Source organism: Heptranchias perlo, chromosome 16 (assembly GCF_035084215.1).
Source record: "Heptranchias perlo isolate sHepPer1 chromosome 16, sHepPer1.hap1, whole genome shotgun sequence".
NCBI classification, from domain to species: domain Eukaryota; kingdom Metazoa; phylum Chordata; class Chondrichthyes; order Hexanchiformes; family Hexanchidae; genus Heptranchias; species Heptranchias perlo.
In genome coordinates this window covers 43,298,011-43,312,831 of record NC_090340.1, presented here as the reverse complement: position 1 = coordinate 43,312,831, position 14,821 = coordinate 43,298,011, and the positions used below count along the sequence as shown (strand labels likewise).

At 40.4% G+C, this 14,821-nt stretch overlaps 1 protein-coding gene across 3 annotated transcripts in view; it reads left to right on the top strand.

Annotated features, from left to right (window-relative positions):
* Positions 1-4,186: 4,186 nt before the first annotated feature.
* Positions 4,187-14,821, top strand: part of spg7 (SPG7 matrix AAA peptidase subunit, paraplegin) — a 54,830-nt gene continuing 44,195 nt past the window's right edge. For all 3 annotated transcript variants that reach the window (XM_067998029.1, XM_067998028.1, XM_067998030.1), the window contains exon 1: positions 4,187-4,435. In XM_067998029.1, coding sequence (XP_067854130.1) covers positions 4,205-4,435 — 231 coding nt within the window. In that variant the 5' untranslated portion in view covers positions 4,187-4,204. The remainder of the gene's footprint in view (positions 4,436-14,821) is intronic.

The window sequence follows — 14,821 nt, the reverse complement described above, 5'->3', positions numbered from 1 at the left end:
CTTGCAATATATTTTGCAGACTTTAGTCCTTTTGGATTAAACATTTAACCTTTCCAAAAGCTTCTAAATTCTGTTCTATTTGACCAGGAGCTAAGCTTCTGACCCCATATCCTCTCCATTACCATGACTTCCACTTCTGTAATATCGCCCGTCTCTGCCTCTGCCTCAGCTCATCTGCTGCTGAAACCCTTATCCAAGCCACTATTACCTATAGACTTGACTATTCCAATGCTCCACTGACCGGCCTTCCATCTACCACTCTCTGTAAACTTAAGCTCATCCAAAACTCTGCTGCCCATATCCTAACTCACACCAAGTCCCGTTCACCTGCCACATCTGGACTTACTGACTTACATGGGCTCCTGGTCCGGCAACGCTCGATTTTAAAATTCTCATCCTTGTTTTCAAATCCCTCCATGGCCTCACCCCTTCCTATCTTTGAACCTCCTCCAGCCCCACAACCCTCCAAGATCTCTGCGCTCCTCCAATTTTGGCTTCCAGCACATCCCCGATTTTCATTGCTTCTCCATTGGCGGCCGTGCCTTCAGCTCTGGAATTCCCTGCCTAAACCTCTCCGCCACTCTACCTCTCTCTCCTCCTTTAACACACCCCATAAAACTTACCTCCAAGACCAAGCTTTTGGTCACCTGCCCTAAAATATCCTTATGAGGCTCAGTGTGAAATTTTATTTGGTAATCACTCCTGTGAAGCGTTATGGGACGTTTTACTATGTTAAAGGTGCCAAATAAATGCAAGTTGTTGTTGTTGATAAACACTCAATTTCTGAAGACCCACTTCAAAAGCTCTTTACAACTTTCTAGTCCATTTGAAAACCTTCCGATTTGAATCGGCAAAGTATGACCAAAAATAACTTTAATTATCACAAAAGAACTCACTTGGGGAATCACTAATCAATCAACATAAATCCTGTTTTGAAAATGTTGTTGAACTAAACAGACACATGACAGAAACTATAGTTACTCAAATATAGTTTGTTTGACAAAAACAGTCTTTTCAGTAGATGCTTCACTTCTTTTTATTTTGCTGGTGTCTAAATCATGATAAAGGGACAGAATTCTTATATCAATTGTTGTTCCTAGGTTGGTGACCTAATCTTTCTAAGGACCATAATGCATTAATCAACCTTACTGATCTGCAATTTTGGGCAGGCCCAATTCAAGCTGGCACATATTTTAATTGGAAATACATCATCATATTACAATGGATGAATGTTTTATTTGAGTTACAAAGAATTCTCAGCATGTATGAATTAAACCCAGTAACTTTCCCAGATGGAATTCAGCATTTCTACAATTGCATATAATATTCCTATAGCTGTGAGCAGAAGGAACAGTTACTGTTGTGGCTTAGCAGGCCACATTATAAAACAGCATATCTTTTGATTTCCGAGAGCAATGCCATAGGAGATCCCTGAGTAGCCTTTAAATTTAGTGCAGTGGTTCAAGAAGAAGGCTCACCACCAGCTTCTCAAGGGCAACTAGGGATGGGCAATAAATGCTGGCCTTGCCAGCAACACCCACATCCTGAAAATTATTTTTTTTTAAACTTTGTAATGGATGGGTTAAAATGCCATTGGAAAAGGATTGGGAGCATATCACCCATTGAAGGTAGGCCCAGAAAGGGTATAAAATAATGATAAAAGACTTGCAGCTTAATAAATAAGAGATGCCGATTGATTTTTGTCTTTACCTCATGAATACTACATATCGCCTGGGTGGAAAGGCAGAGAGGAAATCGGATTGGAAGTATTGCATGCCTGTTACAGAACCCACCTGATATTCCTTCCTTTAATTTAAACAGCGGGAAAATCAGGCAAGTTTTGTTACCAGGGTATGATCCACCACACCTGATTTTTCTCTCTGCTCTCTACCCAGGCAATGCTTAATGTCCAAGCGGTAAAGAGGAAATCTACCTAATGGAATCCAGTTTCTGCAGTACTATAATCATTTTCTAACTAGATTTAAAAATAATCACATGCCTCCTCTCCTCAGTTCCATTTTTTTCTAAAGACAATAAACTCAGATTTCTAAACCTCTTCTTATAGCTCAATGATTTGAGGCCTGGAATCAACCTTGTTTCTCTTCATAAGCTTTCCAAATTCAGTGTTTTCTTGATTTGAAGAGTAATTAAATTATTAGTCATTTCACAGCTGAATAAAATATAAAACATTTAGGAAATCATATGATAGTAGGAGGTTAATGTTATTTAAAAAAATCTTACACCCAACTTTTGTGGGACACCAGTTGTCTAAATACATTGCTTTATGAAGCTTCAGAAGATTACATGAGAGAAGTGATTTTTTATGGATTTATTCCTATATAAACCATCTCAACAACAGAGCTAAAAGACTGAGGAAAATCCAGTTATCCCTGGTTAATCCAGTCAATTAAATTTACAAAAAAAACATTGTCCACCTTGAAATTGCTGATACTATGAAGCACTCTTAGGTCATGAATGATACAAAACAGCAATAATTTTAATTGTAGCTTGCATGACAATCTCAAGTTTAATGGAGCTATATAGCATAACTAATACCACTAAAATCCCTGCCTGAACTGTCTGTGTTAAAAATGTGTCTTTTTTACCTTGGGTGTAGTTATTTCAAAAAACAATTCATTGATCTGCTCTGTGCTTGACAAGTTTGTCATAACTAAATAATTTTGTGTTAGCAACCCTAGTTTTGACTGCAGCTAATCCTTTGAAATTTGCACAGGCACAGAATCAAGTTGTGCTCTATTGAAAGCATAAAAATTCTCACCCTGTAATAGAAGGTGTGGCAATGGGTGGTAGCTGACTTTTTGAGGCATCAGGGTGATCTGCCAGCTCTCATTACACATGTTAATTACACATGTTGGTGGGTTAATTTCTTATTTTCATTGCTTTCTAAATTTCTGTCCCAGCTTACCTTGGCTGCTATGGTGACGTCTTGAAACATCTCCCTGAACTGCAAAGGAGTCTTGGGGTACAAGGAGGTGGCACTCGCTGCCATAGCCATCTCCCTTCACGAGACGCGCACATACTCTTGGCAGGTCTCCGGCCCCTGACCACAAACAGAGCATATCGCCATTCAGAGGACGAGCAGAAGCAGCTCCCTGAAGTTTGCCACTTGTTTTCTCGATAATGCTGCTAATATCCCTTTAAGGTTTTATATGTTGTTGCTGCACCAGGCTTCTGCCTCTCCTCCAAGTATTTTCGGCCACCCCAGGTATTTTTTGCCCCCCACCACCAGACAGTCATTGCCAATTTTGAAAGTAACTCCCACCTCTTCAGGGGTTTTCTTTGTCACATCATAGAGATTAGAATCATTCAGAAAAGGGTGCACTTCTTTGGTGCTGACTTACTCACACAGGTGATGATTATTAGCATTGGCATGTAGTGGCATAGAGGGCTGATATGTTGTCATATTGTAAAACGGGTAGTATATTGAAGTACTGTCCCTTTGTTTGAAAGTGCGGGAGAAGGTAAGTGGTAGTATTAAAGGTAGACTATGTTCACAGAAGAGAACATTTCACTGATGAGATGTGCTCTAATGCCTCTTGCAGCAGTCACTGAAGAGTCCTCTGAATGTGCTGGTGTTTTTCTCGACAAAAAGGAAGCATTTAAAATACATTAGCTCAATGTATCATATAGAAAAAGTCCTATAAATCTTTGAAAACATATGCATCATATCCTAATTCCTTACCTCCTGCATTCTACAAGTTTAAAGCTCAAATTGGCATCTCATTAACCTCAGCTTCTCTCCTACTTTTAAACTTTTGTGGTGTATGGTACTATGGGCTGCAGTCCTTCAAATAGGTTTCTCAATAAATAAAACAATTTTCTGCAACAAAACCTGCAATATTTTTGACCTATTTCCAGTATTGTCATACAAATGATCATATTTGAATCTTTGGCAGCAGGCGTGCAGAGAGGACTGAAGTAAGATTGCAAGTGAAGGCAAATTGGTTTTAGAAATTGCAAAAAGAATGCACTTTTTATTGTCCAACAAAGTGCACCGTTTTGCTGCAAAGAAGCTGCACAACAGAGACATTCTATCAATCACGCCAGCAACGTTGTCATCCCAACCTACCACATGCTCTGCTCAGGCATGCCCACTAAACGGTAGTGTGCTGTGCTTGCGCGGAGGCGTTTCTTACGTAACGGACCGTTGTTAGGGAGTGGGTGGAGGGGCGGTTGGTTAAAGATGGCTGCTTGGTTAGTTTTCCAGCAGCAGAGGAGCTGTTGGAGAAATCTTAGACCAGTTTTGTGGTCTTTCAGTAATAAGCTTTTGCAATTTCGGTTTTTCAGTTTGAAAGCTGTTTTCCAGGGAGAGGTCCTGGGCCGCGACTTTGTCTGTAGAAGTTGTGACTTTAAAAGGACGCGTTATGTTTTCAGAAGATCTTGCTGTCGCCAAGGCAGAGATCCTATTTTAAAGGTAAGAGTGGTCATTGTTTCTATTGCTCTTAGAGAAAATGTCAAGTTGACGTTTTGTTTAAAAAAGCTTTGATTTGTATTATATTTTTGTTGATGAACGTATGAAATAGTTGCAAGATTTCTGTACTTTCTACGTAGTATTTCAAAATCAATACTCATTGAAGGCCAGTATATAACATATTAAATGGTATAGATAGGGTAAGGCAGAGTATTACTGCAAAATAAGTTAGGCTAGTAGGACCAAAAACATCAACCTCAATTATTGAAAAGTAAATTTAGAATAGGATGCTGCAGTACAGAAACAGCCATTAGGCCCATCAAGTATGTGCTGGTATAAAAACAGAAAATACTCAGCAAATCAGGCAGCATCTGTGGAGAAAGAAAGAGTTAACATTTCAGACCTGACTTGCTGAGTATTTCCAGCATTTTCTGTTTTTATTTCAGATTTCCAGCATCTGCAGTATTTTGCTTTTGAAGTATGTGTGGGTGTTTTTCTTCACATGAGCTACTAAGTCTGATACTCCCTTGCTTTGCGCCCTATACCATTTAGGACAGATAATAGGAAGGACTTCTTTACACAGAGTGTTAAATGTTTGGAGCAATCTGTCAGGCCAGGTAGCTTTGACAAAAATTAGGAGTGTTTAAAGTACAGTTGGATGCAAAGCTGGGAGAGTTAGATCACTGGAAGGTGGCCTTTCCTTGTCCTTGACTGTTCTAATATTGATTAATCATGTTATAAACCCTATTGAGTCTCTGCATGCACACACTCCTGAATTAAATAAAATCAAATAGTTCTGGTCCTGCATATAATTTCCTTGGAGGCAAAACTGAGTGTAGAGAGAAGTATTTATTTAACTTATTTTCCCCTTCCTCCCCAAATCTATTCACCAAAAAAGGTGTTTTTCAGAAAATGTAATTTCCCACGATTTGCAGCAGATCTGTCATTTTGGATTTCAGATGGACTAGGATAATCCAGTTGTGCTGGCAAGTGGCTTTACATGCTTTTTGTGTTTTCTTTACCCTCTTTTCACCCCTCCTCTGGAGATGTTGATTCATGCCAGGTTATGGATCCGTGAGCACTGGCAACCCTGGGATACTTTGCTCTCTTCCTTTTTATATCTTCTTCAAATGTTTATTTAATTCCCCTTTTAAAGATTATGATTGATTTGGCTCAATTGCCACTTGTGTTAAAGCATCCCATATCTTAACTGTTTGAGGTAAAAATTCCTAACTTTTCCATTTATATTTTTAGTACTAATTCTGAATTTATGCCTCCTTATTACTGATTCACTCACTATTGGAAATAATCTTTCACTATTACCCCCTTGAACCCTTTTGAAATTTCTATTACAATATCTCTCATCATAACTAAGTCCTTTAATTCCTGACATTATCCGAGTGCACCTTTTCCATGGCTCTAATATCTTTCCTATAATGGAGTGCCTAAAACTACACACACTACTCCAAACTGCAGCCTACCCAATGTCTTGTATGGATTTGTTGTCACTTTTGTAATCTATGTTTCCACATAAAACCCAGGATAGCCTTTGCTTTCCTCTGGCTTTTTCCAACTGCAATTCTGCTTTTAAAAATTTTCATAACCACCAGCGGACTGGCCATATGGGAAATCGGGAGATTTTCTGAGTGTTCCTGTGAATGGTTCCATAGTATTACATTAACTATTTTAATAATTAGGGCATATTTCCATTCTGTGTACTTTTTTTTTCCCATTTACACACTTATTTACATTGAGCTGCATTTGGCACATATCTTTCCAATCCTGATCAGCATTCATCATGAAAGGGATGACTATTAAACTGTTTAATCAAGCCTTGTTTTGAAGGCAGAAATCAGGATTGTCCAACAGATGTGGGAGTAAAATAAAACAAATTAGTACAAAGGTAGAAGACTCATTTTTTGTGTGGGTATTTACTCTCTGATGAAGGGCACATAACCACATTTTTTCTTTTTTGGGTGCTGAGCTCCTGCTGCCAAGAGGGTGACATGTGGCTTTATTCCAGACCTGCTAATGCCCCCTTTGGTTGGTAGGAAACATGCAAAGGCAATTTTGTGAAAATGCCAATTGTTTTCTCCTGCACTGTAGAGAAATACCAATGTCTCCTACTCAATGGTGTCACTCTCTTTGGAAATTAAGTGGATTGGGACTTTGTACTGTGATGTGCAATACCATTGGGCTGCCTAAAACATTTACATTTTTGTCAAAAGCAGATTGGCACAGAAAAGAGGATACTTTGTGATTGGATTACTTCCCCTACATATATTACTTTGTTAAATGCCTGTAAATCTGATGCCAGCTCTTCAAATAGTGTTGCAGGGAGGAGGAAAGAGGGCAACAACAGCAACTTGCATTTATGTAGTGCCTTTAACGTAGTAAAATGTCCCAAGGCGCTTCGCAGGAGTGTTATTAAACAACATTTTACATCGAGCCACATAAGGAGATATTAGGACAAGTGACCAAAAGCATGGTCAAACAGGTAGGTTTTAAGGAGAGTCTTAAAGGAGGATAGGAAGGCAGAGAGGTTTAGGGAGGGAATTCCAGAGCTTAGGGCCTAGGCAGCTGAAGGCACGACTGCCAACGGTGGAGCGATTAAAATTGGGGATGCGCAAGAAGCAAGAGTTGGGGGAGCTCAGAAATCTCGTGGGGCTGAAGGAGGTTACAAAGCTAGGGAGGGGTGAAACCATGGAGGGATTTGAAAAGAAGGATGAGAATTTTAAAATCGAAACATTCCCGGACCCAGTGTAGGTCAGTGAGCGCAGGGGTGATGGGAGAACGGGACATGGTGCGAGTTATGATTATGAATAACAGACTTTTGGATGAGCTCAAATTTATGGTGTGTGGAAGATGGGGGGCCTGCCAGGAGAGCAGTGGAATAGTCGAGTCCAGAGGTAACAAAGGCATGGATGAGGGTTTTAGCAACAGATGAGCTGAGGCAGGGGCAGAGACTGGAGATGTTATGGAGGTGGAAGCAGGCGGTCTAGGTGATGTTAGAGCACTGGCTTCTTTTCATCTTTGGCATCTGGATCTTCTGTGGTTCCATGGCTTCCAAGTGGAATGAGTTTGGCCAAACTCAATAATTGGATGAGAGTGCACAACATAAAACTGCCTATAACTTTGCATTATATTGGAAGCTTCATTCAGGTCACAAGGTAGGGGAAATTAAAGTCACATTGTTGCATGAGTAGATGGAGTTGTTCTGAGGTTGCAGTAATGCCAGATTAGTGGGAGAAACAAAATGGAGCTTTGCCCTGTATCTAACATATATTCTATCATTTTTTAAAATTCATTCATGGGATGTGGGCGTCGCTGGCAAGCCAGCATTTATTGCCCATCCCTAATTGCCCTTGAGAAGGTGGTGGTGAGCCGCCTTCTTGAACCACTGCAGTCCGTGTGGTGAAAGTTCTCCCACAATGCTGTCAGGTAGGGAATTCCAGGATTTTGACCCAGCGACGATGAAGGAAGGCGATATATTTCCAAGTCGGGATGGTGTGTGACTTGGAGGGGAACGTGCAGGTGGTGTTGTTCCCATGTGCCTGCTGCCCTTGTCCTTCTAGGTGGTAGAGGTCGTGGGTTTGGAAGGTGCTGTCGAAGAAGCCTTGCGAGTCATTGCAGTGCATCCTGTGGATGGTACACGCTGCAGCCACGGTGCGCTGGTGATGGGTGGGGTGCCAATCAAGCGGGCTGCTTTGTCCTGGATGGTGTCGAGCTTCTTGAGTGTTGTTGGAGCTGCACTCATCCAGGCAAGTGGAGAGTATTCCATCACACTCCTGACTTGTGCCTTGTAGATGGTGGCAAGACTTTGGGGAGTCAGGAGGTGAGTCACTCACCGCAGAATACCCAGCCTCTGACCTGCTCTTGTAGCCACAGTATTTATGTGGCAGTTAAGTTTCTGGTCAATGGTGAACCCCAGATTGTTGATGGTGGGGGATTTGGTGATGGTAATGCCGTTGAATGTCATGGGGAGGTGGTTAGATTCTCTCTTGTTGGAGATGGTCGTTGCCTGGCACTTGTCTGGCGCGAATGTTACTTGCCACTTATCAGCCCAAGCCTGAATGTTGTCCAGGTCTTGCTGCATGTGGGCACAGACTGCTTCATTATCTGAGGGGCTTAATGTATGATCTTGATCTGAGGAGCATAATGTATGATCTTGAACTGTTTGGTCCATTTCCAGAATTTGAATTGTATTTTTTTTTAAATAAAATTTTTTCTTGTTGGCCTCGCCAGTAAAGACACGACCTGTTACTAAACCAAAAAAATCCCAATTTGGATTCCCAGTCTGTGCTGAGTTGGCTGATCTCGGTTGGAACACTGCCTTCCCACTGCCCCTTCATTGCCATCCAGTAATCTCTGTTAGAACGTGTGCTTGTGTGAATGTTGGGTGAGAACAGGATTGAACTCCAATCTGATGCCTTCTGTGATTAAGTAGTCTGCTAAGTAGTCTGCTGATATTCACTATAAAGGTTAGCAGCGTGAAGAACAGACACTTCAGTGAGCTATCAGAGGTTTGCCAGCCTCCATAGAGCTGTACTCAGCAAGAGTCAATGGCTACAGTAGAGGGGAGGATAGGACTGGGTAATGATGAGGATATCAAATTCTGTAGCGCTCGGTTGCAGAGCTTTTATGCAGAATTAGTGGCGCTCTCTGTTTTGTTACTTGTATAGATCTGGTATTTTACTTCTCTGGTTATGTTAGATCTTATATCTAAAATTTATCGTGCGTGCGTGCGTGTAGGAAGAACCTTGAGCATCTATTTTCTCAGGACCAAGCACAAAGATGTGGAAAACAACTAGTCATTGTCACTGAAGCAGTGAATAAAGATCAATGCAAAGATGTTATTACTGTCAAAAGTGGCATTCGATAGATGATACCAAACTAGGAATGGCAGTGAAATTGAAGGAAGAAACTGAGAAATTATAGAATGATTTGGATAAACTTTGTGAGTGGGCAGAGCAATAGCAGATTAAAGTTAATGCGGGTAAGTGTAAAGCTGCACATAGGAAGGAAAAATGAGCGCCACATGTACTTCTCGAGTCATGTTGAAATAATTAAAGGATGAAGTTGAGAGACCTAGGAATCTTAGACTTGAGGCTTAACATGTCTCAATCAGCAATCAACAAACGCAATTGAATATTGAATCACATAGCCAAAAAAGAATATAAATTAGAGGAAGTTTTGATCAAACTGTGCGGTGTCCAGTTCTGATCACTAAGGAGCAAGGGAGATATTCATATATGGAAACAATGCAGAGAATTGCCACAAGGCTGATTCCTTGTGTTAGGGGTCTTATTGAAGAAGAATCATAGAATGATACAGCACAGAAGGAGGCCATTCGGCCCATTGTGCCTGTGCCGGCTCTTTGAAAGAGCTATTCAATTAGTCCAACTCCCGTGCCCTTTTCCCATAGCCCTGAGAATTTTTCCCCTTCAAGTATTGATCCAATTCCCATTTAAAAGTTATTATTGAATCTGTTTCCACCACCCTTTCAGGCAGTGCATTTCAGATCATAACAACTTGCTGGGTAAAACAAAAAATTCTCCACATCTCGCCGCTGATTCTTTTGCCAATTACCGTAAATTTCTGTCCTCTGGTTGCCAATTTTGTATCCATGTTGCCGCTGCCCCTTTAATCAAACGGGCTTCAATTTTGTTAATATGTCTATTATGTGGCACTTTATCAAACGCCTTTTAAATGTCCAAATACACAACATCAACCGCACTACCTTCATCAAAGACCTCAATCAAGTTTGTCAAACGTAATTTGCCTTTAACACATCTGTTCATTTATCAATCCATATTTTTCCTAGTGACAATTAATTTTGTCTTGGATTAGTGTCTCTAAAAATTTCCCTATCACTGACGTTAGGCTGACTGGCCTGTAGTTGCCAGGTTTATTCTCTTCCCATTTTTGAATATGGGTGTAACGTTTGTAAACCTCCAGTCCTCTGGCACCACTCCCATATTTAAGGAGGATTGGAAGATTGTGGCCAGAGCCTCCACCATCTCCACCCTTACTTCCCTCAGCAACCTAGGATGCATCCCATCCCGACCGGGTGACTTTTCTATTTTGAGTGCTGCCAATCTTTTAAGTGCCTCCTCTGTATCTATTTTTATCCTATCCAATTTCACTACGACCTCCTCCTTTACTGTGACATTGGCAGTGTCCTCCTCTTCAGTGAAGACAGGTGCAAAGTACTCATTTAGTACCTCAGCCATGATTTGGAGAAACTTGAGCTCTTCAAACCCGAAAGGGGGTGTCTGAGAGGTAGTCTTATACAAGTGTATAACATAGTCATGGGAATAGAGAAGGTAAATCTAGAATACTACTTTAAATTAAATTGTGAGAGTCGGACAAGGGGCTACAGGTTCAAGCTAGAAAAAGGTAAATTTAGGATTGGTATCAGGAAGTTCTTCAGAGTTGATTGGACTTCCAGATAGATTATACCCAAGGCACTTCACAAATGGGTGTAAGGAATTTGATGCTAAGCTAAAATGGAGTTACTAGGAGGGGTGACTGGAAACTTGGTTGAAGAGATGAGTGGAGAGATTTTGGGAGGGAGTTCCAAAGAGTAGGATCAAGGTAGCTGAAGGCTCTGCATTAATGGTGAGGCAAAGGAAAGGGGGAATGCATAGAAAGGCAGACTTAGAGGAACGGCGGGTTTGGGAGGGGATATAGGACTGTAGGTGATTGCAGAGAGAGGGTGGTGTAAGGCAATGGAGGAATTTAAAGATGAGGGCAAGTATTTTAAATTTGATATGTTGGGGATTGGGCACCAATGTAGATCAGCAAGAACATAGGTGATGGGCAAGTGGGACTTGAACAATAAAAAATAACACAACTGGTTGTTACAAACCATAGTTGTATTAATATATGATGTGGCTGATTTGCCATGTTACAGTTGGTGTGTCACATATTGTAAAACAGTCCATTCAGAGATCTGCCAGCAGGTTGAGGGCCCCCACCTGCGTCAGATGCCCTGCACAACCATAGGACACCTTCAGACATTACTCTGCTTAAACAAAACCAGTACTTGCAAAACAAAATGCATATTTCATTTGAAAGTTTGAAATAATCCCACGTGGAACTAAGTCAAAGGAGTGCAACTTCTCTAAGAAATTTTGAGCAGCCGAATCAAATCGATTTCCCACTAAGTAAGTTAATGTACAATGCACAACTGATGTGTGGACTAGGAATCTCTTTATGAACTCTATTGCCCTAAATATGCATTATATTATCTTAAACAAATCAAGTAAACTTAATTTCTTATACCCAATCAGGTGAAAATCATTTGTAGCTATCATAACCAATGCTCGATTGAACTGAGTGCTCAAAGGCTAAAAAATGTGACTTTTTTTGTTTGTTTCTGTTGAATGAGCCTTGGAAACCAAATCACAATGTTATAACACAGAAACAAACCATTTGGCACATTAAGTTTGCACTTGTTTGTCTCTACAGGATGTACCTAGTCTAATCGCAATCTCCTGCTCACTCCTCATGCCCTTCCATATTGCTCTTTCTCCAGCAACTATATAATTTCCCTTCTAGAAGCATCTATGGACTATTTCATCAATGGTTTGTGTTTGGAATTCCACATTCTAATCACCCTAGGTATAGTTTTTTTTGTAATCTCTCCTTTAATTCCTTTTTATGATAAATTTGTTCTTTCTTGCTGCACCTTGCTAACAAATGGAGACCATTTGTTACTATTTACCCTATCATAACCTTTCATATTCTTGAAGACCTCTGAGATCACCCCTCAAACTTCTCTGTTCCAGTGAAAAAAGCCCAAAGTTCTCAAGTCTCTCTTCATACCTTCATCATGGTTAACCTCCTACACGCTAACAATCTACACTGCACCTTTTCCATTGTTTCTATAATCTTCAAGTTCAACGTTGCCTCCTTGATTTTTGTATTTTGTGCCTCGAGCTACGAAATTAAGGATTACATTTGCCTATTATAGTCTGTAAAACAATTCATTTCTTTACAAATTGAAAAATTTTCAAAATTAACATTACCAAATTAATCAACCACAGCCATCATCATTATTGCACTCATTTATTGTCCAAGCAAATCTGCAAAAATCACATTCTTTAACTTCTATGTTAATTTGGTCTTTGGTTTTCAGGCCCATTTTTTTTGCCTATTGATAGAAGTGCCCTCAGGTCTTATAACCCTGAATGTCTGATTGGATGGTACTGTAGTCATGCAGGTGGGTACTTTGCGACATGTGGCTCACCTCCTGAACCCTCAAAGCTACTCTGCCATCTACAAGGCTCAAGTCAAGAGTGTGATGGAATACTCACCACTCATCCAGATGGGTGCAGTCACAACCACAGTCAAGAAGCTTGACACCAGTGCCGGGCAGTTTGCTTGATTGGTGCCTCTGCCACTGGACTGTGTATCCACCCCCTTTGCCACTGACACACTGTGGCTGCAGTATGTATGATATACAGGATACACTGCAGCAACTCACCAAGGTTACTTTGACAGCACATCTCTCCACTGTGATCTACCACCAAGAGTAACAACACTGTGGGACCACCGTCACCTCCAAATTCCTCTCCAAATCACACTCCATCCTGACTTGGACGTATATCCCCCATTCTTTCATTGTCACTGGGTTAGGATGCAGGAATTCTCTACCTGACACCATTGTGGGTGAGAAGGCCCACCACTCTTTTTCAGGGCAACTAGGGATAGGCAATAAATGCGGCCTTGCCTATGTCCCTAGAACAAATATTTTTAAAAACTCATAAATTGAGTTTTTTTGTATTAAAACTTCCATTGGCTATGAAAAGTGTCTTAAAAACTATTCAATATATACAGTTTTTCTGTGTGGAGGGGGCATGTCCATAGGGATACATGAGCAAACACACAGGGTTATGGGCAACATTTGATGCAAATTTACACACTTTTAAATTTGCATCTTGTACCGTTGACTCATACACAAGGAGTGATTGCAACAACGAGAATGAAACTCAATCAGCTTGTCAACATCATCTCAACCCTGCAATGTGTACATCCTTGAAATTCACTACTATGTTCTACAGAACATATTCTAGGGAATTGAAGGAGAGAGGAAGAAAGAGAAAGGTAGATTTCTTTTTGTTTCTAAATTATTTTGGAACAGGTTTTACAGTGACAACAATGTAGTCATACCATGTTGACTGGACCTACGATGATATTGAATTTTATTTTACTGTGTGCTGCAGACAGTAGTGTTCTCTTGTCTATTATATACACAATATGAATTAACAAGCACTTTAATGAAAATTATAGCATGGAGTGATTTTGGGTATATAATTCGAATTACAGATTTTTTCCCACTCTCTTGCATGGATGGCTGCATCTGCATCACTATACACAGAGAAGTGTGAAACCTAAATGTATGGAACGTGGAGATGCAGAAAGTCAGCACTGCAGACCAGCAAGAATTAGAAATCAAATTGGAGAATGAGGTGGATCATTAAATGGAATGATGGGTGGGAGAGCGTGAGACTAGGCTGTGGAGAAAAGAAAGTAGACGTGAGGAAAAGGCAGAAGATGGAGGCAGAAAAAAAAAATCAAGATTTGTTTTTAAAAAAGAAAATGCATAATTTACACCAGTAAATATTTCCTGCAGGATTAGCATTGGTTTCAATTTCTACTTAACCATGCAGTGGTATGAACAATTGTTTGTTATACAGATATAAATATTTCAACAGTCAAATACAAAGTGAGGGCTGAGTGGTTTAGTTGGTGGCATTTAAATCTGTTTGGGGGTGGGGGGGATTGCTGGATTCAGAAGTGGTACACTGCAAATAAATCATTGATATTGAGTCTGTATGTGCAGAATATTGTGATCAATGTGTTTTGTTAAAGATTTAATTTTTGGTAGAAGTAACAGAGGCTACAATGAGGGACGTGGTACAAAGAAATGGTCACTGAGGGGATTTGTGGAAGATGCTTTGACTAAAATCTCCTGTTCTTTTGTGTATCGGAGAGTCAACATACTGTGAGCAGTAAAACAATTGTCCAGTTTGAGTATGTTAATGTAAAAGCAGAAACAAAATGCTGGAAAACACTTAGCAGGCCAGGCAGCATCTGTGAAGAGAGAATCAGACTTAGAATCATAAAATCATAGAATGATACAACACAGAAGGAGGCCATTCAGCCCATTGTACCTGTGCCGGCTCTTTGAAAGAGCTATCCAATTAGTCCTACTCCCCTTCTCCTTCCCCCATTGCCCTGCAAATTTTCCCCCTTCAAGTATTTACCCAATTCCCTTTTGAAAGTTATTATTGAATCTGCTTCCACCACCCTTTCAGGCAGTGCATTCCAAATCATTACAACTCGCTGCATAAATTTTTTTTTCCACATCTTGCCTCTGGT